Below are 27503 nucleotides of genomic sequence, written 5' to 3'. Positions count from 1 at the left end.
CCCAGAACACACCCTTGCTGCGAGAGCTGCCCTCCCCGAGGGGTGGGGGGAGTGGAGACGCAGGCCTGGGTGAGGACTGCTGCACCTGGGAGCCGCCTGTTTGCCCAGCCCCATAGGCCCGAGTTCCGGGGTCCACTGGGGGAGCAAGGGGTAAGTCCTTGGAAAAGGCTACTTTGGGACGCAACCACATTTCTTTCCACAGCTCACCCATGGGAAATAACACCCAAACCAGTGGCTTCTATTCTCAGAGAAGTTTTTGTAAAAATACAGATTCCTAAGCCCTGCCCTTGGGTATTCTGAGTCAACAGACCCAGGAACCTGTATTTATGTGTATTTTTAACAGTATACTACCAGGTGATTCTGGTGGCCAGCCAGGTTGGAAGCAGCATTCCTTCCTATTATTGGGTGGTTCACGGTTCACGCCAATAAAGAATATTCTAGTGCTCAGGATCCAGGGCTTTATGCTCCATGGAGAACACGGGCATTTCAGTGGACCCTCCCCACCCCTCAACCCCCACCCCCTCTATGTGGCTCTATGTAGTCAGAGCTACTTTTACGATCTCCATTTTACAGATGAAAGAACTGAGGTTCAGAGGGAGGAAGCAATTCACCCAAAGTCATTCTGGAAGCTTGTCCGAGGGAGTCCCGGGTCAGGGCTCTTCCCTCTGGACTATACTGCCTCTCTGAGGTCAGGTGCTACTTTTTAGTAAGACTAATCTCAAGTAGTAATGAACAAGGCTGATGCTTATTGAAGAGTTGGTATGGGCCAAGCACTGTTCCAAGCACTTTACATGCCTTATTTCACAGCAATCCTATTTTTATCCCATTTTAAAGATGAGGAAATTGAGGCAGAGAGGTTGAGAAACCTGCTCAAAGTAACACAGCTACAGCCAGTGGGAGAGCCAGGGTTCAAAGCCAGATGTCTGCCTCCAGAACCCGCACTCTGATCCATTTTGCCAGTTAACAGGACTGAGCAGGATCCAGGCACCAGGCTGGGCACTTCGTGCTGGTTCTCTTTTCACATCGATCTTATGAGGTAGGCATTATCGCTGTCCCCATTCTACAGAGGAGGAAACCGAGGCCCAGAGAGGTTAAATAACCTGCATGAGGTCACGTAACCAGTAAGAAAGAGAATGAAGGTCAATCCTGGCCTGTCATCCAGATCTCCTAGTGCTATCCCTTCTTCTCCTCCCCCCAAAGCCACCCAACAGAGGACGGTTCAGGCTCTTCTATGGGAGGATGGGGTGCTCTCTGAGGAATAAAGTTAGAATTGTGTTAAAGTTCTCTCCTGTTCCCTTGGAAAGCTGTTTCCTTGGGGCTTAGTTCTTTGTTTGGGTTGGTCTTACTCTGTCCTGCAGAAGGCATGGAGATTTTTGACTATTCACTTCTATGGAAGCAGGAGGCATTAAGAAAGCTGTCTGGGAACTCTGGATGGGCCGTCGGGCCTCCCAGGCTTGCTTCTGGTGATGGGGGCAGGGCCAGCCATTCTGCTGGGCGTCCCACAGATGCTGGTAAGTGGAGGGCTGTGTTCCCAGGTACAGACACTGATGCCAGCTCTCAGTACTCCGCACCTGGGTTATAAGTTCCCTGGGGGCAAGTGTGTTTGCAGCCTGGTGAGCAGCCCCGTGTCTGAACAAAGGGCAAGTGGGTACTCACGGTAGACAGACACTAGGTTGTACAGGGCCCAGGTGGCCCAGTGCTGGCTGACAGGGGAGATGCCCTGGGGAAGGAGGCGAAGAATTGGCTCAAATGACCTGCAGAAAGAGAGAGATCAGGGTGACTTCTGATGCCAAGGGTTGGGGGAGTGCATCTTCTCCTGCTGGAAAGCTCCTTCCTGGAGGGTCCTACAGACAACCCACGAGCAGGCTAGTAGGCTGCAGCGGACGCGGGGGCATCGGGCCCTGCAGGCTCCATGAAGGGAGCTCCTTGTCAGAGACGTCAAGAGCAGGGGCACGTAAGGGAGGCAGGAGGGACGTTGATCAGGCGGTGCAGAAACGGGGGACCCCGGCAAGGAGGAGAGAGCTGGTCTTGGGGAGGCAGGGTGAAGTACCGTGAGAAACAGAAATGAGACTGCACTTCTTATAATGGCCTTCTACGGGCCACCTGGAGTCATGGCCCCAGAGCCTTAAAATGCAAACCCCCTGGGCCAGTGACTCCACCTCATGTCTCCTTGGAAACGGCAGTCACCGGAGCCTGGGCAAAGCCGCAAGCATGAGCCTGCTCCTCCCAATGTCGGTTTTCTTTTCTTTTCTTTTCTTTTTTTTTTTAAGATTTTGTTCATTTATCAAGCAGGGGGAAGCAGACTCCCCGCTGAGCAGGGAGCCCGATGCGACGCTCGATCCCAGGACCCCGGGATCATGACCTGAGCTGAAGGCAGACACCTCACCGACTGAGCCACCCAGGTGTCCCCCAGTATGGGTTTTTTTTTTTTTTTTTTTTTAAAGATTTCATTTATTTATTTGACAGAGAGACAGCGAGAGCAGGAACACAAGCAGGGGGAGCGGGAGAGGAAGAAGCAGGCTTCCCGCCGAGCAGGGAGCCCGATGCGGGGCTCGATCCCAGGACCCTGGGATCATGACCTGAGCCGAAGGCAGACGCTTAACGACTGAGCCACCCAGGCGCCCCCCCCAGTATGGGTTTTCGATGTCAGTGTCACAGTACAAGATGGGCCATCCACACCCAGAAAGTGACCCAGTCACGACCGAGGAGGGAGACCCGTATCTTGTGGCTACAAATCCAGCCACAGGATAGGAAGACTGGACACCAGCTGCACTGCAAAGAATGAGCTCAGTGCAGAGGGACAGTGCTGGGAGGGGGGTGCCAGACTGTGGGCAGGGGTTCTTTCGGGGAGCGAGCTCACGAATGGTGTCTGTTTGGTTCCCTAGTGCGCGTCGCTGTTTTCCTCTTTTTCCTTCGTCCCACAATTAAACACGTCTCAAATGTTTGTAAACAGCAAACTTTGGGTACACTGATGTACATGAAAGATGCACCCAGCTTTATGGGTGAGATGTGTGCTGTGTGGGGGCTGTCCCTCAGGGAGAGCTGACAGGAGACGAGAAGAAAGGCCTTGCTAGGAACGAGCGTCCTGTCTGCCCACGGACCCCACTCGCACATTCCTCCCTGCCATCCCCGCTCCGCACCTGTAATTGATGTTTCTCCGAGAGTTGATGTCCCAGCTCTGGATGGCTGCCCACATGCGCTCCTCCACCTCCTCCCGCTGGGGTTCGCAGATGCCCCACACCTCGGGCCCATCGAACATGATGTGGGAGAGGACACCGCAGGCGTTGTATGAAACCTCGATCCCGTCGGCCTTGCTCTCCAGCAGGTTGCTGCCAAGAAGGAGAGAGAAAAATCCCTCCAAGTCCGTCTTCAGACACCAGCTGCTGGGCCCCAGCTTACAAACCGGATGCCAGAGGTGTTGCTGACTTATCTTCTATTATCCATACACAGGTGACTATTCTAAAGATCTGAGGTCGCTGAAGACACAGCTACAAGAGGACCATTTATGGAGGCTTGAGAGAAACCACTTGTAGACGGAAGGTGACGTTTCTAATGGAAACCTGGGCAGAGAGCAGTTGCTGCAACTGAACACAGACTATAGCCCTGAGCATCCTGGCAGCCAAGGCAAAAAGGGAAAGAAATACCAACCTGAAGACACTGATAAACTGGGAAGTCATTAGCTGGGGCCGCAGCTCCTTCACCTCGGCCACGTTTCCCAAGAGTCCTAGCATGTTCCGATGCAGTTCCTGCTTCTCTGGGAATTCCTGGCAAAATGAGAGCCATTGGGGCCACATTGATTAGGACTTAATTAGTGTCTGGTACTGTTTTGTTGTGAAGTGTCTGGTACTGTTAACCTAGAAACTTTATGGGTATCTGGCCACTCCAACTAGACAAAGAGGGGGAGCAATATGCTGCCCTCACACCTTCTATTGCACCAACTACAGTGCTGGGTACATACCATACGGGATTCAAATGGTGGGGACTCCTTGCTACAAAATCAAAGGCTGAGTGGAGATCTGACCTAAAAAACTCCAAGGAGGACAAATATGGTTCTATTTGCCAAAAACTCAAATATTAGTTGAAGGGAAACTTTGTAGAAACTAGAGCAAGAAAATAAAAGATGAGTTTTATATTTATTTATTTTTTATAATTGCTACCATTTATGTATTTATGTATGTATGTATGTATTTATTTATTTATTTAAAGGAAGCTCTATGCCCAACGTGGGGCTTGAACCCATGACCCTGAGATCAAGAGTCGTATGCTCGGGTGCCTGGGTGGCTCAGTTGGTTAAGCAACTGCCTTCGGCTCAGGTCATGATCCTGGAGTCCCAGGATCGAGTCCTGCATCGGGCTCCCTGCTCGGCGGGGAGTCTGCTTCTCCCTCTGACCCTTCCCCCTCTCATGTGCTCTCTCTCAGTCTCTCTCTCAAATAAATAAATAAAATCTTTAAAAAAAAAAAAAAAAGAGTCATATGCTCTACCAACTGAGCCAGCCAGGTGCCCCAAGGATGACTTTTAAAAGACCATCCTCCTGGACAGAATTCTATCCAGCTGACATCCCAGTGAACCCCAGCCAGACTGTGGGCAGCCCGAGAAATTGCTGTGGACAAGGATGGGACTGGGTTTTCCCTTGGAGGGAGGGCTCTAAGAGAGGGGTGGGCCTGTAAGTTGGCCCCCACTGCCCTTCCGTGGGAACCATGGGGAGAGGGGTTGCTGACGGATCTGGGTGGTGGGACGCCTGGGGACAGAAGAGTGGCCATGTGCGTGGTCAAAGAGGCCGCCTCGCTGGACACGGGCAGTACCTTCAGGCAGTCCAGGAAGAGCTTCATGCCATTGAAATTGAGGAACATCTCGCAGTTGTCGGGCGTCTCGTCCGTGATGTTCCACAGGGCACTCCAGGAGAACTCCATCACCTGGTCACACTGAAGGGAGAGGTAAGCTCAGCACAGCTCGCCTGGAGGGCCCTGCAGGCTCCTGACACCTGTGAGGGTGCCCCCTAACAAAACCTGGGTATCCTCCGGGGATAAACCAACCCCTCTTGGGCTAGGGGAGGGGCAGAGTGGCTTCATGAAGGCTCAACTTACTATCTTATCCAGCAGCTTCTTCTGAATCAGCTTCAGCATGGTCTGTGGGCAGAGAAGAGAACTTGGCGGGGGGCCAGGGCTCAAGAGCTACTGTGTCCCCCAAGAACCAAGATGGAGAGAGGAGAGTCAGCACTTCTACTCCTGGCTAATGCATCCTGACAAGACCAAATGTGCCTATCTGGTCTAGGGGGGCTGTTTGAAGAAGTGCAACCCACAGACTTGGTCCCTAGCATCGGGAGACCTGGGTGCTAGTCCTGGCTCAACCCTGGTTCCCTGTGTAGCTTTGGGCCTGGCCCTCCCCTCTGTGGGCTCCAGCCTATCCAGCGCTAAAGTAAGAGGAGGAGACCAGATGCTCCTTCCTCATTCTTTCCTTCCACTCTTCAGCAAATACTTACTCTCCCCACTGTGTGCCAGGCCCCATGCTAGAAAGTGCTGGGGATGTCATGACGGAAGAAGGAACAAGTGTGGCGTCTTTCCCTACAGAACTCACAACCCAGTGGGGAGGCCGACATTAAACAGACAGTCCCTCAGATACTTATTTAACCCCAGTGAGAAAGACCTAATAGGGGACCTGGTCCAAGGAGCCAAGAGTGGCTTGGATGGTGGGACCAAGTGGGCAGCTGGAGCGGCTGGGAGAAGATGCCAGAATGTTTTAGGCGGAGCAAATCTACGGGGACATAAGCTACATTCATGGTGAGGAGATTCTTCCTTTGGTGGAGCTGAAATCCTTCAGGGGGCAGAGGGGCTCTGGAGAAGGCAGGCAGGGAGGGAGGGGAGGCGGGGCCGCCCGAGGGCACGCACCACAACGAAGCCCATCTTGCCCACGGCCTCCTTGTGGTCATTGTCCACTTGGCAGACCAGGGCGTTGCACAGGTGCACAGCGATGCGCTGGATCGACTCGTCCTGCCGAGTGGGGTTGAGGATGCTGAGCAGGAGCTCGTTGACCCGGCGGTACTGGAATTCCAGCTCCTCGGGGATGCTGAAGTTACAGAGGGTCAGACAGCAGTTCCGCTGGACCTGGACCGGGACAGGAGACAAGGGAAGCACAGTCAGGGTCGGACTTGGGAGCTGGACTCCAGGGGCGCTCTAGAGGCGTGAGATCATCCAGAGCTGTAGTGGTCCAGGAAGGCTTTCTGGAAGAGGAGACTCCAAGGCTATTTTTTTTTTAATGTTTAAAAAAACTGTAAAATATAATTTTCATACAGAGAGGACATAAAACACAAATGTATAGTTTTATGAGCATTTATGAAGCAAACAAGCATTTCGGCAACCATGTAACTACCGCCTGGGTCAGGAAATAGAATACTGCCAGCACCCGGAAATCCCCACAGGTCCCTTCCTGGTCATCAGCCCCTCTCCACACTAGAGAGAACTACTGTCCCTGCTAGTCTACACGAAAGATTCTCTAGCTTCTTGCTTATTGTTGTTTACCATAGGTTTGCAAGATCAGCTATGTTGTTATAAGCAGCTGAAAAGCATTCATTTGTCCACTGCATTACAGTACTTGAATTTATTCACCCATCCCACTGTTGGTGGACATCTGAGGGGGCTTCAGTGTTTGGCACTTCAAACGATGCTCGTGCATGCATCTTGGCGTCCACACACATGGTTTCTTCTGGGTCACACACGGCGTGCATGTCTTCGACTTGACCAGGTGAACCAGACTGTTTACCAAAGTGGCTGTACCAGTTTGGAGTCCTACTGGCAGAGTAGGAGGCCTCATGCTCCTTGACATCTTTGATTTCTTTTTGCATTGTCTGTGGGGTTTTTTTTTTTAAGTATTCTTGGAGCATTTGCCTGTAATTTAATTTCCTTCCATCCTTTCTCGTTAGATTTTGGGAGATCATTGTACTTCATTAATTACGTAATTTAGAGGGTAGCCCCTTAGTTAACTTCCCCCCCAAATTATACATACATTTTTTAATTTGAGAAAAAATTTATTTTAAATTATAAGAGCCAATACTTACTGTAAAAAGTTCAAATAGTAGTATTTGAGCAAAAAGTTAAAGTCTCCCACTTTATTCCCCAGAAGTAATCGCTATTAAAAGTTTGGTGCATGTCCTTCTAGATTTTTCTGTCACGCAAATACAAATATATATTTGGGGGAGAGGTGAGGCAAAAAAAGATATTATACATATTGGTCCAAAACTTTTCACTTAGCAATATGCAGTGGACATCTTTCCACATTAGGGATGTATAGATTTACCATAATATCCCATTGTGGGGGTATGTTACTTTTCCAGGTCCTTATTGCTAAAACATTCTGGTTTCCTCTAATTTATCTTTAATTAAAAAGGGTGGGGCGCCTGGATAGCTCAGTTGGTTGAGCAGCTGCCTTCGGCTCAGGTCATGATCCTGGAGTCCCTGGATCGAGTCCCGCATCGGGCTCCCTGCTCGGCAGGGAGTCTGCTTCTCCCTCTCCCACTCCCTGTTTGTGTTCCCTCTCTCGCTGTGTCTTTCTCTGTCAAATAAATAAATAAAATCTTTAAAAAAAAAAAAGGGTGGATGTATGTATATCTTTTTCCTCTAAAATACGTTTGAATTATGGAATACATAGGCCCCAAAAATCAATGCGTTTCCAGTTTTGGCAAATTCTGCCAGCTGGCCTCCAAAACGGTGGTACAGTTCATACCTCACCAGTGAGAAGAATGTGCAAGTACTCTCCCCTGACCTCTGTCAACGTTGGGGATCATCGGTCTCTTGAGATGAAATGTGGTATCTCATCATTTTAATTTCCATTTCTTTGATAGAGTTTATTAATTTGTTTGGGAGTCTTCAATTAGCATTTTCGTCAAAAAAAAGAAAAAAAAGACAGCCCTTTTACCTGATGATAAGATCAATTTCAATGTAGAAAACAGTTGCTCTAAAGTCTGGAGTTGGCAGGCAGTGGGAAAGCGGGCCTTCTCATCCCTACAGAGACTTTCTGGAGGATGATTCGAAAGTACGTCCTAAATGCTTTAAAAATACACCTACCCATTCACTGCCCCAGCAATGCCCCTTTTAGTCATGTATTATAAGGATAAGCGATTGAGTAGAGTCAGCAAAGCCTTATTTGAAATAGCACACAAGAAAAAAGTCACCTAAATGTTCAACCACAGGGGCTAACTCAGTGACTGTAGCCCGGGCCTGTGGGTCAGCTCGGCCTGCTACTCTGTGGGGACGGGGCTTGGCCACTGCCTCCCAGCTCCAGTGCACAGTCCGCTCCAGAGCGGCATTTCCTGGATGAGGACGCTGAACACTGTGCTGATACCAACAACTATAAAACAACGGTTAAGCCCAGCTGCGAGGGGGAGGAGAGCTGGACTGGGGACAACTTTCACTCTGTAGTCTTTCTTTTTTTTTTTTTAAGATTTTATTTATTTATTTGACACAGAGAGAGAGAGCACAAGCAGGGGGAGTGGCAGGCGGAGGGAGAGGGAGAAGCGGGCTTCCTGCTGAGCAAGGAGCCCAACAAGGGACTCGATCCCAGGACCCTGGGATCATGACCTGAGCCGAAGTCAGACACTTAACTGATTGAGTCACCCAGGCGTCCCAACACATTTTCATATCATGGTCGACCCTTGGATAACCTGAGACTTAGGGGCACCAACCTCCTCCCCACCCACTGCCATGCAGCTGAAAATCCACGCATAACTTCTGACTCCTCCCAGAACTTAACCACTAACTAATACCCTACCGTTGACTACATAACATCAATAGTCAATGAACACATTTTGCACGTTATATGTGGTACATATTGTAGTCTTAAGATAAAGTAAGTTAGAGCAAAGAATATGTAAGGAAATCATGAGGAAGAGAAAAATACATTGACAGTGTATACTCTATTTGTCAAATAAAATCTGCATCTGGGGTGCCTGGGTGGCTCAGTCAGTTAAGTGTGCAGACTCTTGATTTTGGCTCAGGTCATGGTCTCAGGGTTGTGAGATAGAGCCCCGAGTCGGGCTCCGTGCTAGGCATGGAGCCTACCTAAGTTTCTCTCTCTCCCTCTGCCCTTCCCCCCTGCTCCTGCTTGATTTCTCTTTCTCTCTCAAATAAATAAATAAATCTGTTTTTTTTTTTAAGATTTTATTTATTTATTTGACAGAGAGAGACACAGCAAGAGCGGGAACACAAGCAGGGGGAGTGGGAGAGGGAGAAGCAGGCTTCCCGCGGAGCAGGGAGCCCGATGCGGGGCTCGATCCCAGGACCCTGGGACCATGACCTGAGCCGAAGGCAGATGCTTAACGATTGAGCCACCCAGGCACCCCTAAATAAATCTGTTTTTTAAAAAAATGGGTGCCTGGGTGGCTCAGTAGGTTGAGCATCTGACTCTTGATTTCAGCTCAGGTCATGATCTCAGAGTCGTGGGATCGAGCCCTCCATCGAGCTCCAGGCTCCATGGCTCCGTGGCTCTGTGCTCAGCATGGAGTCGGCTTGTCCCTCTTCCTCTGCTCCTCCCCCAACTCTTTCTCTCTCTCTCTCAAATAAATAAATAAAATCTTTAAAGAAGAAATCTGCATCTAAGTGAACCCGCACAGTTGAAACCCGTGTGGTTCAAGGGTCAATGGTGCTTGAATTTGTTTGTTTTCAAGCATTAGATGTCTTACTTTTATAATCAGAAAAGAAACATTATTTTAAGAGTTCTGTTGTAAAAATGTTTGTTGATCTGGGAGATGTTCACATTCATAAGACACTGTTGAAATAAAAATCCACATTATGCAAACAGTAAGTGCAGAATGACCCCATCTACTAAATAAACATGCACGGGCGAAATCCAGAACACGTATCCAACATCAACAGTGGCTATCTCTGTGTGGTGGGATTATGGGTGTATTTTTTTTTTCTTTCTATCTGTAATTACAGTTTTTCTAAGGTCAAAATTTGTGTGACTTTTATAATAGAAGCAGCTATTGGAAAACAATCCCCCCTCCCCCGGCAGCAGAGTGTTACTGGGCAGAAGGGCTAAAGAGTCAGCATGAGCAGAGGCCCAAGGGCAGAACAGGGTCCCTGGGTGGGGGATGGCCATGGGGGATGGACTGGTCAGGTGGGGCCGGAATACAGGGTCCTGAATGCCAGGTCCCAGAGTCTGGGAGGGATGCTGTGGATAAGGGAGGGGGGGTGCAGTACAGAGCCAGGCGGAAAAAGGTGAGAACAAGGATGGCCCCTGAGGGACCAGGTTGGGGAGGCTGGGACACAGGGTGCACAGGAAAAGGAGGGGCTGGGCCTGAGCATGCAGGGCTGTCGTGGGTAGGGGGCTCACCGTCACCTCCTGGTAGGATTCCATGCCATTCAGCACCACCTGGATGACCTGTCGGCGTAGCTTGACGCTCTGCTCTGAGCGGTACTCAGAATTGGTCAGGTAGAAGAGGGCAGCGCTGCCCGTGACTTGAATGTTCTTGTCATACTTGTGGCACTTGAGGGCCGTGATGACCAGCTGTAGGAAGACAGGATAGGCCTGGGTTGGCAAGTTCCGTTCAAGCTGTGCAAGGCCAGGCCTAGGGTTCTGCCAGGGAGCTGGGATAGGTCCTCTGGGCTACAGCTTATCCCAATCCTGTTCTCTGAGAGCAGAAGTGAGGATTGGGGACAGAAACTAGGATAGGGCCACAGGTCTGGGATAAGGCCAGTGCTGGGACAAGTTAGGCCTGGGGTTTGGGGGTAGGACTGCTGGTGTCCTGGGGATGAGGAGGAGGTGCAGAGGAGGGACGGGGGCTCTGGCTCAATCAAATCCAGCACCTGCCAGCTGGGGATGGGCAGGAGACCGAGGACCCCCGGGGTTGAGGCTGACCTTCAAGGCCCGAAGAAGCTGGTTGCAGCGCTCGATGCGTGCGATGTCAAAAAGCAGGTTGATGGCTCGTGAGGTGATCTCAGGCCTATGCTCTGTGTAGGCCTCTATGGCATTCAGCACCTGCTCCTCATTTTTGTCACCACTTACCTGGGAATGAAACATGCTCAGAACCACCCGGAAGAGGCCAAGTGGTAGGATCCCTAGATCCCAGCTCCATCTCTAGCCCCACGGCAGACACCGTGGGGCCCCCAGCCCACCCCCTTCCCTTGTCCCAGGGCTCCGTATTCTTCCCCTCCCCGACTCCCTCTCTCACTTTGTAGGCGGGAATGTGTGTCAGGCGGCACAGGGAGGTCTCGAAGAGCCCAAGGAACTGCAGTGGCCTCTTCAGGGCCCGGAAAGGCATGATGCTGCTCTTGGAAGGCTCAATGCTGGGGGAAGAGGATGTCGGGTCAGTGGCCTATGGACTGGGGCTGCCCTGGGTTCATTCAGGAGGGCTTCTCCCTGAGGGTGGCTAGGCATTTACTTGGGGCCCTCTTCTAGGCCTTCCTGCCTCATCTTTTGGGACATAGGCCCCCCACCTCTTGATGGAAAGGTGGCAAGGTCAAACTATATAACATGTGGGGTGGGAGATACTGTGCAACCATCTTTAGAAAATACTATGTGCCCTTCTAGTGAGGACTTGTCCACTTTATGTAAAGTTCTACCAACAATCATGAAGGACATACTCATCAACCAAACCCCACGAACGTATGGCTGGTAATAGGGCTTAGAGCCAATTATAGCTGGATGGGTTTGAATCGGATCTCTCAACCAACCAAGCCAGGAAGCAACCTATCTGCTGTGATACCTAATGCATGGTGGACACTGCTGGCCCATCCTACTACCACCACCCGTCTCTAGCCAGGCTGAGTGTCCTAATTTCCTGGTCACTCCTCAAGCTTGCACCTTCCAGTCTTTGTGTATGCTGTTCCCTCTGCTGGAACACCTTTCCTCTGGCAAACTCAGAAGGAGCTTTCAGGACAGCTTGGATGCCATTCTTCCTTCCTCTTTCCTGATCCTCAGGGCAACCCCACAGCCCTGTGCCTCCCCTACCACAGTCCTACTAATGACTCCTCTGTCCCCATTAGCTCGTACAGACTCAAGAAGGCAGGGCCCGCTTTGTTTCTTTATCTCTAGCACCCAGCACAGGACTTGGCTCGGTAAATGCTTGTTGAGTGACACCCTGCTGGCAACCATGGCGGGGGGGTCCCCACCTAGTCTGCCCTGCCTCCTCGTCCATCTTGGAGATGCTGCAGTTCTCCAGGATCATGTGGCCAGAGATGTCCAGGGACATCAGGTTCCCCAGCTTTTGCACAAAGAGGCTCAGCACCTTGCGAGTCAGCTTGAACTTGTAGTAGCTGGAGAGGCGGTCTCGGGAGATGTCCAGGTGTCTGGAGATTGGAGTGGGGGCCAAAGGTCAGGAGCTGGACACGAGTTGGGGCTTCCTCGGAGACCCCTGCTCTTTCAGCCCATGGCAGGGGAGGGCCCATCCCTGCCACAACTGCCCCAGGGCATTCTGGGGAAGAGCCTGCTGGCACCCCAAGGCCCTGAACAGCCAGGATGCAGCCACAACACTGGGCTCAAGGAAGGGGACTGTCTCTTCCAAACCCACTTCTGCCTGGCCAGGGGCTCACAAACCTCCTGGGACTGCCACCCCCCACCCCCCACCCTTACCCCAGTGAGCTCCGGGCCAGCAGCTCACCGCAGCTTGTGCAGCTGGACGATGACCCGGATGTGATCGTCTGAAAGGTCCATGTTGTAGAGCACAAGGGACACCAGGCTGTCTTTCCACTGGGTTAGGAAGGCTGCGTCGCTCGTCTGGATGCCTGAGAGGTCCAAGGCAGCCAGGGAGTTGAGTGGCCGGAGCAGGGATTCCACAGGGACCCCGTCGATCATGCGACCCAAGTTGAGGAAGCGTAGGCGGCTAAAGCCCTCAAAGGTGAAGTCCTTGACCAGCACCTGGCAGGTGGGGTTGACGAGGCACTCGTCTTCACAGCCCCCTGGGTTCTCCTCCTCGTAGAAAATGTTTGCACAGCCGAAGAGGCTCAAGGACACCAGGGTGTGGCTAAAGCTCCTCAGCGTCTGCAGACTCTTGGCGGACAGCTTCTCGCAGTTGGTCAGGTACAGCTCCACCAGGTCCTGGTAGCAGGCACAGCTCCGTCATCACCACAGCCCACCAACCCCCGCCTCCGGCGACCCCCAGGCCTGACCCCAGACCACAGGCAGGCTTGGGGAGGGGCGGGCATAAGGAGGGGGCACACCAGATTCTTGTACTGGAGGTGAGCGGCCCGGCCCTTGACTCACTGACCCTCTCTGGCCGGCCTCCCCATGGCCAACCCCCTGGCTGGTGATGCAGGTCTCACCTGCTTGCGGATGGCCTCCAGGTCCTGGTCCTGCACCAGGTCCTCGCGGAGGTGGATCCGGGTGAGGCGGGTGCTGCGGGGGTCTGAGAAAAGGCTGAAGAAGCTCTCGTGTGGCTCAAAGTTGCAGGCGGCGTTGACCAGCTCCACATACCTGGGAGGGAGGAAAGCCTGGCTAGTGGGAGGGGCCCGGGGACCCTTGTCCTCCCTAAAGTCTCAGCTCCAGGCATCCTGTCCCTGGAACCTTCCCTCACCACCCATCAGCAGCTTCCATCTCCTCTGTCCCCTGCCCCTCTTTCTAAGAGCACCTGCTTGGATCCTGACCCCCTTGCAGGTAAGATGAAGGGTGGCCCCAGGCACCAGGAGGGCAAAGGTGATGAAGGGGCCTGTAATCAATAGCAAATCCCAAACTCTTCCTCCCAAAGCCGTACACATCTATAACAAACACACACGTCCACATTCCTCATTTTAAGCCAGCTTCTGTTCCTTGACCGGCCCAGCTTCTGTTCCTTGACTGGCCCCTCCCAGGACCCTTTCCAACACGAAGATTAAGCCAAGGGGTTTAACATTCCCAGCTGGGTGCAGGGCCAAAGCAGGGCCAAACCCTGTTTGAGATGCCACTTGATACAAGAATCTTGGTCTGATGGAAAAGGCTTGGGAGTCAAACACTCTGGACTCTAAATCCTAGCTTGGCTGTTCACTACTTGGGCAACTTGAGACGAGTAATGGAACTTCCCCAGACTTTAGTTTCTTCATCTGTAAAATGGACATAACTCTGGTCTGCAAAGCGTCCAAGCGAGTACCTGACCCACATTAAATGCTCAGAATATGATTACAAGTCGGGCTCTGTCCTCTGGTCACACACAAGTTCCCACTCTTTCTCCTTTCTTTTATTCAGATTTTATTTTATTTATTTATGTTTTTAAGATTTATTTGAGACAGAGAGAGAGCAAGCAGGGGAGGGGTAGAGGGAGAGGGAGAGAGAGAATCAGACTCCCTGGTGAGTGTGGAGTCCAATGTGGGGCTCGAGCTCATGGCCCTGAGATCATGACCTGAGCCAAAATCAAGAGTCAGCCACTCAACCGACTGAGCCACCCAGGCGCTCCCTATTATATTTTAGTCTTTAAAGATTTTTGATTTCGGCTCAGGTCATGATCTCAGGGTTTTGGGATGGAGCCCTGTATTTGGCTCAGTGGGGAGTCTGCTTGGGATTCTCTCTCTCCCTCTCCCTCCTGCCCCTCCCACTTGTGCTCTCTCAAATAAATAAATACATTTTTAAAAAAAGATTTTGGGGCACCTGGGTGGCTCAGTCCATTAAGCGTCTGCCTTTGGCTCAGGTCATGATCCCAGGGTTCTGGGATCAAGCCCCACATCGGGCTCCCTGCTTGGCTGGGAGCCTGCTTTTCCCGCTCCCTCTGCCCCTCCTGCCCTCCTGCCCCTCTATTTCTCAAATAAGTAAATATTAAAAAAAAATTTTTTTTAAGATTTTATTTTTAAATAAACTCCACACCCAATGTGGAGTTCAAACTCACAACCCCAAGATCAAGAGTCGCACGCTCCACTGACTGAGCCAGCCAGGTGCCCCACAAGTTCCCACTTTTATGTGCAACTGTTTGGTCTAACAATTTCCCTTCTGGGCATCTAGACTGAACTCCCTGAGGTGAGTGAATGCATATCCTATTGCTAGGAGCCTCTAATAGTGGGGAGTCCCCTGGAGGGTCCACATAAAGATTTTCTGAATGATTCGATTCCTGGGCATAGATCCATTATTTGTGTACCAGAGCATAAACATGTTTGTGGCCATTTGCACACACAGACATGTGTTTGTAGGCACAGGTATGCATGCACACACACAGAACAGCACAGAACTCCTTCATTTATATGCAGGTTTCTTTTTTCTTTCTTTTTATTTATTTATTTTATTATTATGCTATGTTAATCACCATACATTACATCATTAGTTTTTGAGGTTTCTTTTTTCTTCTTCCCTTTTTTTTAAAGGTTTTATTTATTTATTTATTTAAAGATTTTATTTACTTATTTGAGAGAGAGAGAATGAGAGAGAGCACATGAGAGGGGGGAGGGTCAGAGGGAGAAGCAGACTCCCTGCCGAGCAGGGAGCCCGATGCGGGACTCGATCCCGGGACTCCAGGATCATGACCTGAGCCGAAGGCAGTCGCTTAACCAACTGAGCCACCCAGGCGCCCTAAAGGTTTTATTTACTAATTTGAGAGAGAGAGCAGAGCGAGAGACAGAGCTTGAGCGGTGGGGGAGGGGCAGAGGGAGAGGGCAAAGCAGACTCGCTACTGAGCAGGGAGCCCGATACAGGGCTCGATCCCAGGACCCTGACCTGAGCCAAAGGTAGACGCTTAACCATCTGAACCACCCAAGTGCTCCATATGCAGGTTTTTATACCCTCTCATAGATGTAATGCACACTTGTGGTTACACACTCAAACATATCCCATGCTGCAGAAGCCCATGTGTGTATATACACCCATTCCTTCACATGCACACACCTCCATACACATACCAACATGCACACATGTAACTTTGTTCTCCTGCACCCACAGATACCCAAGTGTGTGCACACCCTCCTCACACGTGTGTATCCATAGCCACATCCCCGTATGGTGCACACGATGGTCCCAGAGCCTCCACATGCGCTCATGCTAAGACCCATGCCCGTGCCCCAGCGCCCCCACTGCTCACTCATTGACGAGCCGGTCACAGATCTCGCTGGGCAGGAAGATGTCTGGATGCAGCCGCAGAGTCTCCTTGTCCAGCAGGTAGCCCAATGTGCCATCCAGGTTGCGCAGGCAGAAGTCGGTGCAGAGGGCCATCAGGGACTCAGGGGTGTCGGACGCCATGCTGGCGGCAGGCAGGTGGACCAATCCAGGACAGGGGCCCCTAGGGGCAGCGGTGACTCCCCAGCCCTCACAGGATCATTGGCGGAACCACAACCTGGGGAACAGGAAGAAGCTAAGTGAGCCACACATAAGAGCCACAGCCACCGGCTACCCCACGCCCACTCTCTGAGTAGGGAAACTGAGGCCCCAGATGTCACATTCAAATTAGCAGCTTAGCAGAGACATGCCCCAAGGCTCCTGATTCCTTCCCTGCTCCTCTCTGCTATGCCACTAGCGAGGTGTGATTTGACCTGCAAAGAGCAGGGGGCCTTGTCCAAGCATTTTTATGCCTTTGCAGTGTCTGTGGGCAGACAAGCTGGGGACTCAATGCTGGGGTGAGGATAACGGGGGCTTCCATTAACAGCTACATGGGGGCACCCCTTACTATGTAACCTAACCTATAAATAGCTGTCACTGTGTGAACATTCAGTATATGCCGGGGCTTTATAGACATGTTGTTATTGAATCTCATTGTATGTGATTAAGAGTGAAGGCTCCTCCCAAGAGAAATGAAAATATGTGTCCACATAAAAATTATACATTCATGTTCACAGTGGTATTATTCGTAATAGTCAGGAAATGGAAACTACTTTTCATTAACTGATGCATGGATAAACAGAAACAGGTCTGTCCATACAATGGAATATTATTCAGCCATAAAAGGAATGAGGTATCGACACACGCTACAACATGGAAAACATTATGCTAAGTGAGAGAATCCAGACACAAAAGGCCATATATTGTATGGTTCCATTATATGTAATGTCTAGCCAGAATAGGAAACCTGTGGAGACAGAAGTAGATTAGTGGTGGCCTAGGGCTGGGGTGTTGTGAGGAATGGGGAGTGACTGCTAAGAGGTACGGGGTTTCTTCTGGGGTGATAAAAATGTTCTAAAATTGATGATGGTGACAGTCACACAACTCCAAATATACTAAAAACCACTGAATTATCTATGTTAAATAGGTATACTGTATGGTATAGGAATTGTAGCTCAATAAAACTTATTAAAGAACTAAAGTTGGGGGGGTGCCTCCCTGGTTCAGTCAGAAGAGCATGTGACACTTGATCTTGGGGTTGTGAGTTTGAGCCCCACCTTGGGCGGAGAGCCTACTTAAATAAATAAATAAATAAATAAATAAATAAATAAATAAATAAATAAATAAATAAAGTCGGGGCGCCTGGCTGGCTCAGTTGGTGGAGCATGTGACTCTTTTTTTTTAAAAAAAGATTTTATTTATTTATTTATTTGAAAGAGAGAGCGAGAGAGGGAACACAAGCAGGGGGAGCGGGAGAGGGAGAAGTAGGCTTCCCGTGGAGCAGGGAGCCCGATGTGGGGCTAGATCCCAGGACCCTGAGATCATGACCTGAGCCGAAGGCAGACGCTTAACGCCTGAGCCACCCAGGCGCCCCTAAGGAGCATGTGACTCTTGATCTTGGGGTCGTGAGTACAGATCACTAAAAAAAAAACAAAACAAACAAACTTAAAAAAAAAGCAACCCTAAAGTCTTCTACTGTCTTCATGATCTTGAGCTAGGTAAAGATCCCTTAAATAAGACTCATAAGGAAAAATGATAAACCAATCTGCACCGAAGTGAAGAAACTTCTGTTCATATATACACAAAAATTAATCTAAGATGGACCACAGACCTATATGTGAAGGGTAAAACAACAAGGTTTCTAGAAGATAATACAGGAGTCTATCTTGTGACTTTAGAGTAGGCAATCATTTCTTTCTTTCTTTTTTTTTTTTTTAAAGATTTTATTTATTTGACAGAGCACAAGCAGAGGGAGAGACAGGGAGAAGCAGGCTCCCTGCCGAGCAAGGAGTCCGATGTGGGACTCGATCCCAGGACCCCGGGATCACGACCCGGGCTGAAGGCAGCCGCTTAACTGACTGAGCCACCCAGGCGTCCCGAGCAGGCAATCATTTCTTAATCAGGTCACAAGAAAACCCCAGAAACCATAGAGAGAAAAAATTATACTGCCTTAAAATGTAAAATTCTGTTAATCAAAAGATATCATTAAGAAAGAGAAAGGACAAGCCACAGACTAGAAAATATTTCCAATAATATATCCAACAAATGACTCATATTCAGAATATATAAACACCTCCTACAAATCATTTTTTAAAAGATTTTAGCAATTTCTATACCGAGGGCAGGGCTCAAACTCACAACTCCGAGATCAAGAATCCTGCACTCCACTGACTGAGCCAGTCAGGCTCTCCCAAATCATTTTTTTAAAGATTTATTTATTTGAGAGAGAGAGAGGGAGAGAGAGAGTATGCACGCGCATGTATGCACATGCACAAGCGAGCAGGGTGAGGGGCAGAGGGAGAGGAGAATCCCCAGCAGATTCCCCACTGAGCATGGAGCCCCACATAGGGATTAATCGCCCAACTCCGAAATCACAACCTGAGCTGAAATCAAGAGTTGGACGCTTAACCGACTGAACCACTCAGGCAACACCCCCAAACTGTTTTAAAAAGGACATAGCATCCAACTAAAAAAATGGGCAAAAGACTAGAACAGGCATTTCATAAATGGGATTAATGATCCTTTCATAAAAGGATAGAGAACACATGGACACATACGGAAAAGGGCTCAGCTTCATTAGTATCCATAAAACCACAATGAGACACCATTTCCCACCCACCAGAATGGCTCAACTGGAAACAATCCAGGCACTACCAAGCTTGTGCTGTGGTGAAGATGGAACAACGGGATGTCACCCACGCTGCGAGTGGGAGTGTAAATTGGTGCGAATTGACAGTATAATGGAATACTGTGCAACACTTGTCTACTAAAGCTGAATATGCACATATGTTCAATGTTCAGCAATTCCACTCCTAGGCACACACCTAAGAGAGATGCACGTATACATGTTCCCCCAAAGACACAGACCAGAATGTTCACAGCAGCATGATTCAGAATAGCCAAAGCCCGAAAAGAATCTGAATGTCCCTGACATTAGAATGAATAAGTACGGTATACTCACCAATGAAATGTTAAGGGCAATGAACAGGCACAAACTATTGTTAACACAACAGCTTGGATGAACCTCCTGAGTTTAGTGAATGGAGTCAGACACAAAAGAGCATATATCATATTATATACTGAATGAATCCATTCATGTTTTACTCCATTAAGTTAAAAAAAAAAAAAAAAAGCCAGAACAATCTGATCTGTGGTGGCAGAAGTCAGCACTGAGGTTACTTTGGGGATTTGGCTGGGTGTTGAGAAGCTTCTAGTCCCACATCTGAGTGCCGGATATAAAGGTGTGTTCACTTTGTGAATATTTGGGCGCTGTATATCCTGGTATGATTTTTAAAAATGTATATTATAATTCAATAAAAGTTAAGAAAATGGCCTGGACACCAAAAAGGGTCCACATTTAGAAGGGACTGGGGTTCAGTGAAGTGATGCTCTGAGAATATAGCTCCTTAGGTAGAGGTGGCGGAGAGAATTGAATGAACAAGATAGAAGACAATCAACCATTTATAGAACTAAGGAAAGTCAGGAATTAATCCCAAACCATCTTCCTGCCATAGTCTATATCGGAAAGGGGGGAAAATAGGCAAAAGGAATCCATGGTGTTAGAAGTCAGGGTAGCAATTCCCTTTGCAGAGAGGCAGTGATTAGAAAGTGGCAGGGGGGCCTCGGGGACAGGTGTGTTTGCTGGTGCACATTCATCAAACTGTCCACTCACGCTTTCCAGGCCTTTCCCTAGCTAGGTTATACTTCAATAGTTTTTTTTTTTTTTTTTTTTTTAAGCGCAGGCTCTGTTGTCAGATAGATCTATGTTTCAACCCAGTTCTACAATTCACTGTAAATTACTTAAGCTCTCTGGACCTCAGTTTCCTCATCTGGAAAATGGGGATAATAATCCCCACTTCACAGGGCTGCTGGAGTAAATGAGATGTCGGGAAAATGCTTGGTCTCAGGCTTGATGAGACTGAGTACATAAGAAATGTTGCTTATGATCCCATCTTGTAGATGAGAAAACTCAAGCTCAGAGAGGCTACTCTGTCCAAAGTGGGATCTGAATCCGGTCTCTCGGACTCCATCATATCACCCCTTGGAGAGCTCTGAAGGAGTTCGGGGCCCAGCACTGCCCCTGGCTTCCTGGAGCCCCCGTGTCCATATGTGAGCCTTCGGGGCTGCTCTAGAAATCCGGTGGGCGGCCCCAGAGCCCTGTGCCGTCTGGGATCACAAGGCCTAAGTGCTGGCACCACTACTTACTGGTACCAGTGCTCTGAGAGCTCTGGAGTCAGGCCCACCCAGCTTCTAGTCCCAGCCCTGCCGCTTAAGAGCAGGTGAACCTGGGCAAGTGTCTTCACCGCTCTGTGCCTCAGTTTCTTCTCTAAAACAGGGAGCACTGTGTGAGGATAACATGGAATATCAGAAGAGCTTAGCCTGGCACCTGGCCCGTGGTAATTGCTCATAAATAGAAGCTACTATTACAATTACGATTATCGGGCGCCTGGGTGGCTCAGTTGGTTAAGCGACTGCCTTCGGCTCAGGTCATGATCCTGGAGTCCCGGGATCGAGTCCCGCATCGGGCTCCCTGCTCGGCAGGGAGTCTGCTTCTCCCTCTGACCCTCCCCCCTCTCATGTACTCGCTCTCTCTCATTCTCTCTCTCTCAAATAAATAAATAAAATCTAAAAAAAAAAAAACAATTACGATTATCACCGTCACCATCACCATCCCCTTCTCCTGCCTCACCTGCCCTGGTCCCCAGTAGAGCGGGGTCTGCTCCTGCCCAGTTGTAGTCCTGTGCTCCCCAGGTCTGGGTCTCTTGCCACAAGGCCCGTGGTGCCAGCTTCCCACTGGCTGTGTGCCACCCTTGAGGGAAGGCACAATAAACAGGCTGCCTGGGCCACGGGGCACAGCCTTCCTTTACCTTCATTCTCTTCTAGATCTTCCCTGGTCAACAGGAGCCGGGGGAGCACCGCTGACAGGGAGGCGCACCCTGCTGGAAACCGAGTCCCCTCTCTTCAAGCAGTCACTCAAGGCCTCCTGAGCCACAGCCAGCCTGCTGGCCCACTCGGGGCCTCCTGGCCCCTACGGCAGCCGGCCTGGCCTCCTTCGTGGTACTGCCAACAGGCCCTAAGCACAGGGTCACCTTCAGACCTTTGCTCAGTCTGTTTTTTTTCAACTGGGAGCATCCCAATTCAGTGAGTTATCCACTTCCTATTCTAAATACTACTCCTACCCCCAAAACACATCAGTGTCCCTCCTCCAGGAAGCATCCCCGCCCACACACGCGCCAGCCCACACCACCTTTGAACGCTGTCCCTGAACATCGCCAGCCTTGGTACCAACATCGCTTCCTCTGGGAAGCCTTCCCTGACCTGCCAGGGTGCTCCCGCCGTGTGCGCCCACGGCCCCACCGGAACAACTAACACTTTGAACTGATGCTGGTTTCGTGATTGGGCTTTCTTGCCAGATGGCCGGCTCCATGAGGACAGGAACCAGGCTGTCTTGTGTGGCATCGCCCTGCGCTGAGCCCAGGTCACTTCTTTATCCACTCAGCAGCTGTCTATTGAGCACTGCAGGTTCAGTGGTGAGCGAGACCAGACAAGGTCCGCGTCCTTATGGAGCAAACTGACTGAGGGAGACAGACATCCACCTAAGCAGCACACAAACCTCGCACCATGTCCCGGGGACCAGTGCTCTGGAGGAGAAGGAGGTACCTGGGGCTCTGGGTGCCTATGCTAGGGGATCTGCCCTGGACTGGGGAGCCATGGGCAGGCTTCTTGGAAGTGACATTTCAGCTGCAACCCAAACGAGGAGTCACAGTGAACCCTGGTGGTAGGGAGAGAAGGGAAAGGCATTCCAGGAAGACGGAAATGATGTGCCCGGGCTGAAAGGCCAGAGAGTGTGGGACGCTGGTGCCACAGGCCCAATTCCACAACAATTTGCTGGACAAAGGAAGTGCTGAACACCCTGTGTGGGCCTGACAGATTGTAGGGTTTCAACACGGGCCTGTGGCAGGGACGAGAGGGACTTGCAGGTTGTGGCAGACGTGGCAGGTGCCTGGGGCACAAGGCACACTCTGCATCCTCCCTGTCTACTGTGCCAGGACAGTGGGAGGGCCCAGTGGCCACAGAGGAACCCTCACCACTCTGAACGACAGAGCACCGCCTGGGGCTTTGCCTTCTTGGCAGGGCTGAGCCCAGTTACCCAGGTACCCACCCGGCCCTGACTCTGTTCCCCGGGTGGAAGAAACACCATCCTTTCAGCCACTAAGGTCACCCAAAGACAAACCAGGCAGATGGTACCATCTGCTAACCACCCTTCGGCGGTGGGACCCTGCTGCTTGGGGTTGAGGTGAGCTGGAGGAGGAAGGGGCCATCCTCATCTTGGCAGGGAGGCCGAGGGGCCAGGGGCGCCCTGCCACTGGTGCCCCCAGGCGATTGCCATTTCTACCCTCCCCACCCCCACCCCCAAGGGCTCCCCACTCATGCAGCAGGCACCGGCCATCTGGGATTCTGGCAACCGGGGACAGAGGGAACTCTGGTTCTGAGAGCACACCACACGGTAAGAAGAACCCCATGTCTTCCTCCATCCCTTCTCTAGCAGGTTCTTCACACTGGATCCACCCTGAGCTCTGACATGGGGGGTCGGGGGGGGAGTGGCAGGGAGCAGACAAGAGAAGGCAGAACACAGAAGCAGTGACCACAGTCTCCATCCCGGTTGCTTCCAGGTGGGGCGCTGAGCCCCTCATGCTTTACTGCATATAGTTCCTTATTTAACCAACAAACCACATTCCCTAGGATCTGGTACTTGAAGCTAATTGACATTTGTATAACAATTGCTGAACACCCTTCCCACAGCCTGTGAGCTCACAAGCTTGGGGAGGATGGGAACCCAGTCTGCTTGCAGGCTCCCGGATCCTCTGTGCCAGTCTGTGCCTGGCACGCGTCAGAATAAAGGTTTGCCTTTGCCCTGACCTCACTATAGCAGCTGAGGTATTGACTATTGACTGTTACCCCCCATTTGCTAAGGAAGACACTGAGGCTTGCCTGAAATCACACAACGGATGACAGGGGACGCGATTCCAAACCAAACCCGTGCATCTCACCGCACCACTGGGTCTTCTGTCCACGCAGCGCGGTGGGGGGAAAGAGGAACTGTGATCCAGAGGGAGCGTGGGACCCCACCAGCGCCCTGACACCCCGCCGACAGAGAGGATGGGGGAGCCAGAAGCTTGAGCCTTGGAGCAGCGCCCACCCCGTGAAATATTAACCCAAGAGCTGGGTGGGGGGGAATCCAAACAAATGCCTTATTTACAGAAGCTGGAAGTTTTCCAGGAGGGAGCAGATCCCAGTCCAGATACTGGGGGTGGGAAGCTGCTGTGAGGAGAGTCAGGGCAAGTGCCAGGGTCTCCCGGGGGCCAGGGTGCAGGCCAGGGGCGGAAAGCATCCCAACGGGGTCATAATCCACAGAGTGGGTGATGTTAAGAAGATGCAGAAACGTAATGAGGGAGGCAAGCACCTCCCCGCTCACTGGTGCCACCTGGAGGCAGAGGGGCCTTGGGGGAATACCTGCGTTCCCAGCTCACACGCACACTTAATGATCACATCCACACTGAGCAACATATTCTAAGAACTCGATATCCGTCAGGTCATTTAATTCCCTCAGCAACCACATGAAGCAGGAGTTATTAGAATCTACAACTTACAGACAGGCAGCTGAGGAGTGGCGAAGTAATCTGCCATGGACTACGTATGGGTTCAAGGGTCTATCTGTACCTTGCAACACATACACACGTATGTGTTAGGTCCAGACCCAGAGTGCCGAGCTTTCCATGCATGTTCTCGCTGAAGGCACAAATAACCTAGGAGGGACATATTTTGTTTTCCAGAGGAGCAAACTGTGGTTCAAAGATGTGTGAGGACCTGCCCAAGGTCCCCCAGAAAGTGCCTGGCTCTCCTTCCCATGACGCTAGGGGCAGGAACTATTCCCCCCACCCCCACCCCCGATCTTGTTTCTGCAGATGAGGCTTCACTGACTCCTTAAAACTCTGCGTATCCTTAGGCACCGAGCACAGATGATCTGTTACTGCTGGTAACTGTGCTATGAGCATATATCGTTTTGGCCACATGACTCAAAGCTTCTTGGTGGGGACCTTGTGTGATCCATGGCATCTCCATGACACAGTGAGTGTACGGCTGGCTGGTTGCAGATGAAGGAGCCTCGCCTACACGAGATCCCCAAGCAATATTTGTCGGCCTGAGGATTCATCAGGGTCCTTATCGGTCAATGTGCTGCGAACACATTGTGTGGGCTTGCTGAGGAGATGCCAAGAAGGTGGTGAACAATCATTATGGAGGGATCTCCTAGGAATCATGCCTGGGGAGAGCCTTCTGTCCGTTTGGAAGGTGGAAAATCAGCTTTAGTGATTGAGCCAGATAAAGAATGTTGGTCCCAAAACAGATGACCCATCAGGGATCCGTGAAGTGGCCTTTCAGGAGTCAAGAACAGCTAAGGTACTGACGGCAGTAGTCATACCAAGAACTGTTCTTTGCCTCTGTAGAGAGCTTTAGAGTGCACCCAATGCTTTCACGACCTGGGTTTCATTTCATCCTTCCAACAGCCTTCAGAGTTAGTATACAGATAGGAAAACCAAGGCCCAGACAGGGGATGGAACTTGCCCCCCAAGTTCACATAGTGAGCCAGCCGCAGAGCTTGGGCTTAAACCCAGGTCCCCAGGTGGCTGGTCCTAGGTTCCAGCCACAAGAGCTGCTCAAATAGGCTGGCTCTCAGCATCCAAGCGCTCTGACTTCTCGTTTTTAAATCATCTGGCCCAGTCACCCTGTTCAGCTTATGACCCAGGCCTGATGATATAGTCCAGGCTTGAGGGGTGAGGAGGGAGATCAACCATTGTTCCGCTCCCTATAAGGTAGGCTGCAAAGTCTCAGCCTCTGCTGGGTACTTCTCAGATTAACACTCTCCATCAGCAGATCAGCCACACACACCCCAACCACATGCCTGAGGCCAACACCATCATTTTATCTATTTTACGTGGTAGAATGGGGATTTGCTGTGCTCTCTTTAAAAAGCCCCCATCACCTTCTAGTGGCGTCAAGAAAGCCAAGACCAAGTTACCATCCTCCCTGTAGGATATGCAAACATTGTTCCCCCGAGGGGTGACAGTAAGTGTCCACTGTGTCTCCCCCCACCCCCACTGCTCTCCAAAATTCTACCAGCTCAGGAGGCAGTCAGAGCTGGTGGCACCACCAGCTGGTGCTAAAAAGAAAGGCTTTGAGGTAGACACATGCAAACAGTTCCTCATCATGGCCACTGCTATCATCACAACTGTTAGACACCGAATCCTTAATCCGTGCTAAATAGTGCACTAAGCACTTCAGTGCATGATGTCTCATTAAGCCCAACAACCCTATTTTACAGATGAGGACACTGAGGTGGCCCCTCGCCCAAGTTCTCACCACCAGGAAGCAGCTGCATGACCTGATTTAACTACAGTGCTCTATGGCTGTCCTTTTTGTATTAATTCCACCAATGGTCATCACAAAGATGGAAAAAGATTACTTATAATGCCAGGCCAGAGCATAATGGCTATTTGTCATCTAAAACAAATCTCTATTTTCTCTGACCACATTTGTACAGATTTGAAAGGGGGTTCCTTTGGTACTCTGGGACCCTGCATCACAGAGACAGCCCCTGACATTCTCCCCACCATTATCTGGTTCCCACTCTTTCCCTCCTTCACTCTGCTCCAGTCCCATTGTCCTCTCCTTCCTTAAAACCATCAAGTATACTACCTCAGGACCTTTGCACTTGCTGTTGAATGCTCTGCCTGTAGACAGATGTATGGCTTGCTCCCTCCCTCCCTTCAGGACTTTGCTCAGACATCACCTTATTAGAGACCTTCTCTGATCAACTTCTCCACAAAGGTGACCCCACCCTCTGGCCCTTGCCATGGCCCTTCCTGCTTTATTTTTCTCCATGACACCCTACATATTATATGTTTCTTATTTTCTGAATGAAGCAATGAACTGAAACAGAGACCCCTCACCATCTGCAACCACCTCCTGCTCTAAGCATAGCCTCCTGTTACTCTTTCCAAAGCTGTCTTCAAAGCTCATTCTAACCATTTTGAAGCCTGAAGATAAACATTCTGTGGAAAAGATCAAAGGGGGTGTCTTTCCCTGTGGAGGCACCAGGCCTCCCTCCCTTCCTTAAAAACCAAGCGCGTTTGACAAGCACAGGCAAAGACTGGAAATCTTGGATTCCCTGGTCCTAAGAGCAGCCAAGTCAATTTCCACACACAGAACTATAGTGGCCAGCAGACAGTTTCACTTTCAACTCACCTATCAGGCTCCCTTGGCCCTCAGGTTTGCAACCCCAGCCCATCCCTTTCTCATCCTGTTAGATTTCTTACACCTTGTCATCCCTTTTGGGAGCCGTTCCATAATCCAAGCCGTCCCTGAGCTTTTAAGCATTGCTTTGCAGAAACTTAAGCTCGTCCAACAGGTAGGAGGGGCAGAGGCTGGCCCTTTTAGCCCTATATCGATCCCCCATTTTGTAGGGGCATCCGACAGGGCGTCATTTTCTTTCTGGAGGAAGGGAGCTCCGTTTTAAAGACACGTTTCTCAAACCTGGCAGCAGGGGCAGAGAAAGGAGTCCTCCCACCACTGGCCGAAACGGACCTGTGCAAGCGGCGATGCCCAGGCGCCTGAGGCAGAAGGCAAAGGGGGAGGACGCAGATAAATACCCTCGGCACCGGGAGCCGACGGGATGCTTGCTTCCTCTGCGAGGAAAGCCGGGGATGTGACCCGGGGGAATCTGGGGCCAGAGCGCCAGGGAGACAGGGGATCTCGCTAGGCTAGGGCCGGGGTCTGCGGGAGACTGGGGTCGGCGGGGCGGAGCTTGGGACCCGGGGACTGGAGCCCCGCGAGGGAGGGGGTCGCGCCGGGGGGGGGGGACTCCGTGGCCGTTACCTTGCCCTTAGGGCTGCGGGCGGGGCTGAGGGCCGCCGGGTGCTGGCTCCGGGGCCCGGCCCCTCCCCCGATCCGGCTCCTGAGGCTCGGAGCCTGCAGCCGCCGCCGCCTCCGCTGTCAACAAACCCGGGGCGCGTCACTTCCGGGACCGCCCCTTAGCAACAGCGAACGGGTTCCCCCGACGGGTCCCGCGGCGAACGCGGGCGGCGGCGGCCGAAGGTTCCGGAGCGCGCGGCGGCTCCTCTCCCGGCGGGGCCCGGTCTGCGGGCGGCGGAGTGCAGGTGGGCCCCCCCGGGCCTCGAGCACGCTGTTCCGGGGGCTCCCTGGCTGCGGGGGACCCGCCGTGTGACACCGGCTTTGGGGCCCGCTCTGGCCT

At 51.2% G+C, this 27503-nt stretch overlaps 1 protein-coding gene across 2 annotated transcripts in view; it reads right to left on the bottom strand.

The window, feature by feature from the left end:
- Positions 1 to 27243, bottom strand: part of ZER1 (zyg-11 related cell cycle regulator) — a 30393-nt gene extending 3150 nt beyond the window's left edge. The window contains exons 1-14 of one of the 2 annotated variants that reach the window (XM_035015683.1): positions 27128 to 27243; positions 15960 to 16211; positions 13252 to 13402; positions 12591 to 13027; positions 12103 to 12279; positions 11163 to 11277; positions 10850 to 10996; positions 10325 to 10498; positions 5887 to 6102; positions 5086 to 5127; positions 4804 to 4923; positions 3649 to 3764; positions 3141 to 3329; positions 1657 to 1754 (exon numbers count right to left, since the gene is read on the bottom strand). In XM_035015683.1, coding sequence (XP_034871574.1) covers positions 1657 to 1754; positions 3141 to 3329; positions 3649 to 3764; positions 4804 to 4923; positions 5086 to 5127; positions 5887 to 6102; positions 10325 to 10498; positions 10850 to 10996; positions 11163 to 11277; positions 12103 to 12279; positions 12591 to 13027; positions 13252 to 13402; positions 15960 to 16117 — 2140 coding nt within the window. In that variant the 5' untranslated portion in view covers positions 16118 to 16211; positions 27128 to 27243. The remainder of the gene's footprint in view (positions 1 to 1656; positions 1755 to 3140; positions 3330 to 3648; positions 3765 to 4803; positions 4924 to 5085; positions 5128 to 5886; positions 6103 to 10324; positions 10499 to 10849; positions 10997 to 11162; positions 11278 to 12102; positions 12280 to 12590; positions 13028 to 13251; positions 13403 to 15959; positions 16212 to 27127) is intronic. The other variant, XM_035015684.1, reaches the window with a different exon arrangement.
- Between the last annotated feature and the right edge of the window lie 260 nt (positions 27244 to 27503).

This window comes from Mirounga leonina, unplaced genomic scaffold, assembly GCF_011800145.1.
Source record: "Mirounga leonina isolate KUSES-001 unplaced genomic scaffold, KU_Mleo_1.0 Mir_170, whole genome shotgun sequence".
In the NCBI taxonomy this organism is placed as follows: Eukaryota; Metazoa; Chordata; class Mammalia; order Carnivora; family Phocidae; genus Mirounga; species Mirounga leonina.
The sequence above is the reverse complement of the archived record's forward strand: the minus strand, read 5'-3'. Positions and strand labels throughout refer to the sequence as shown.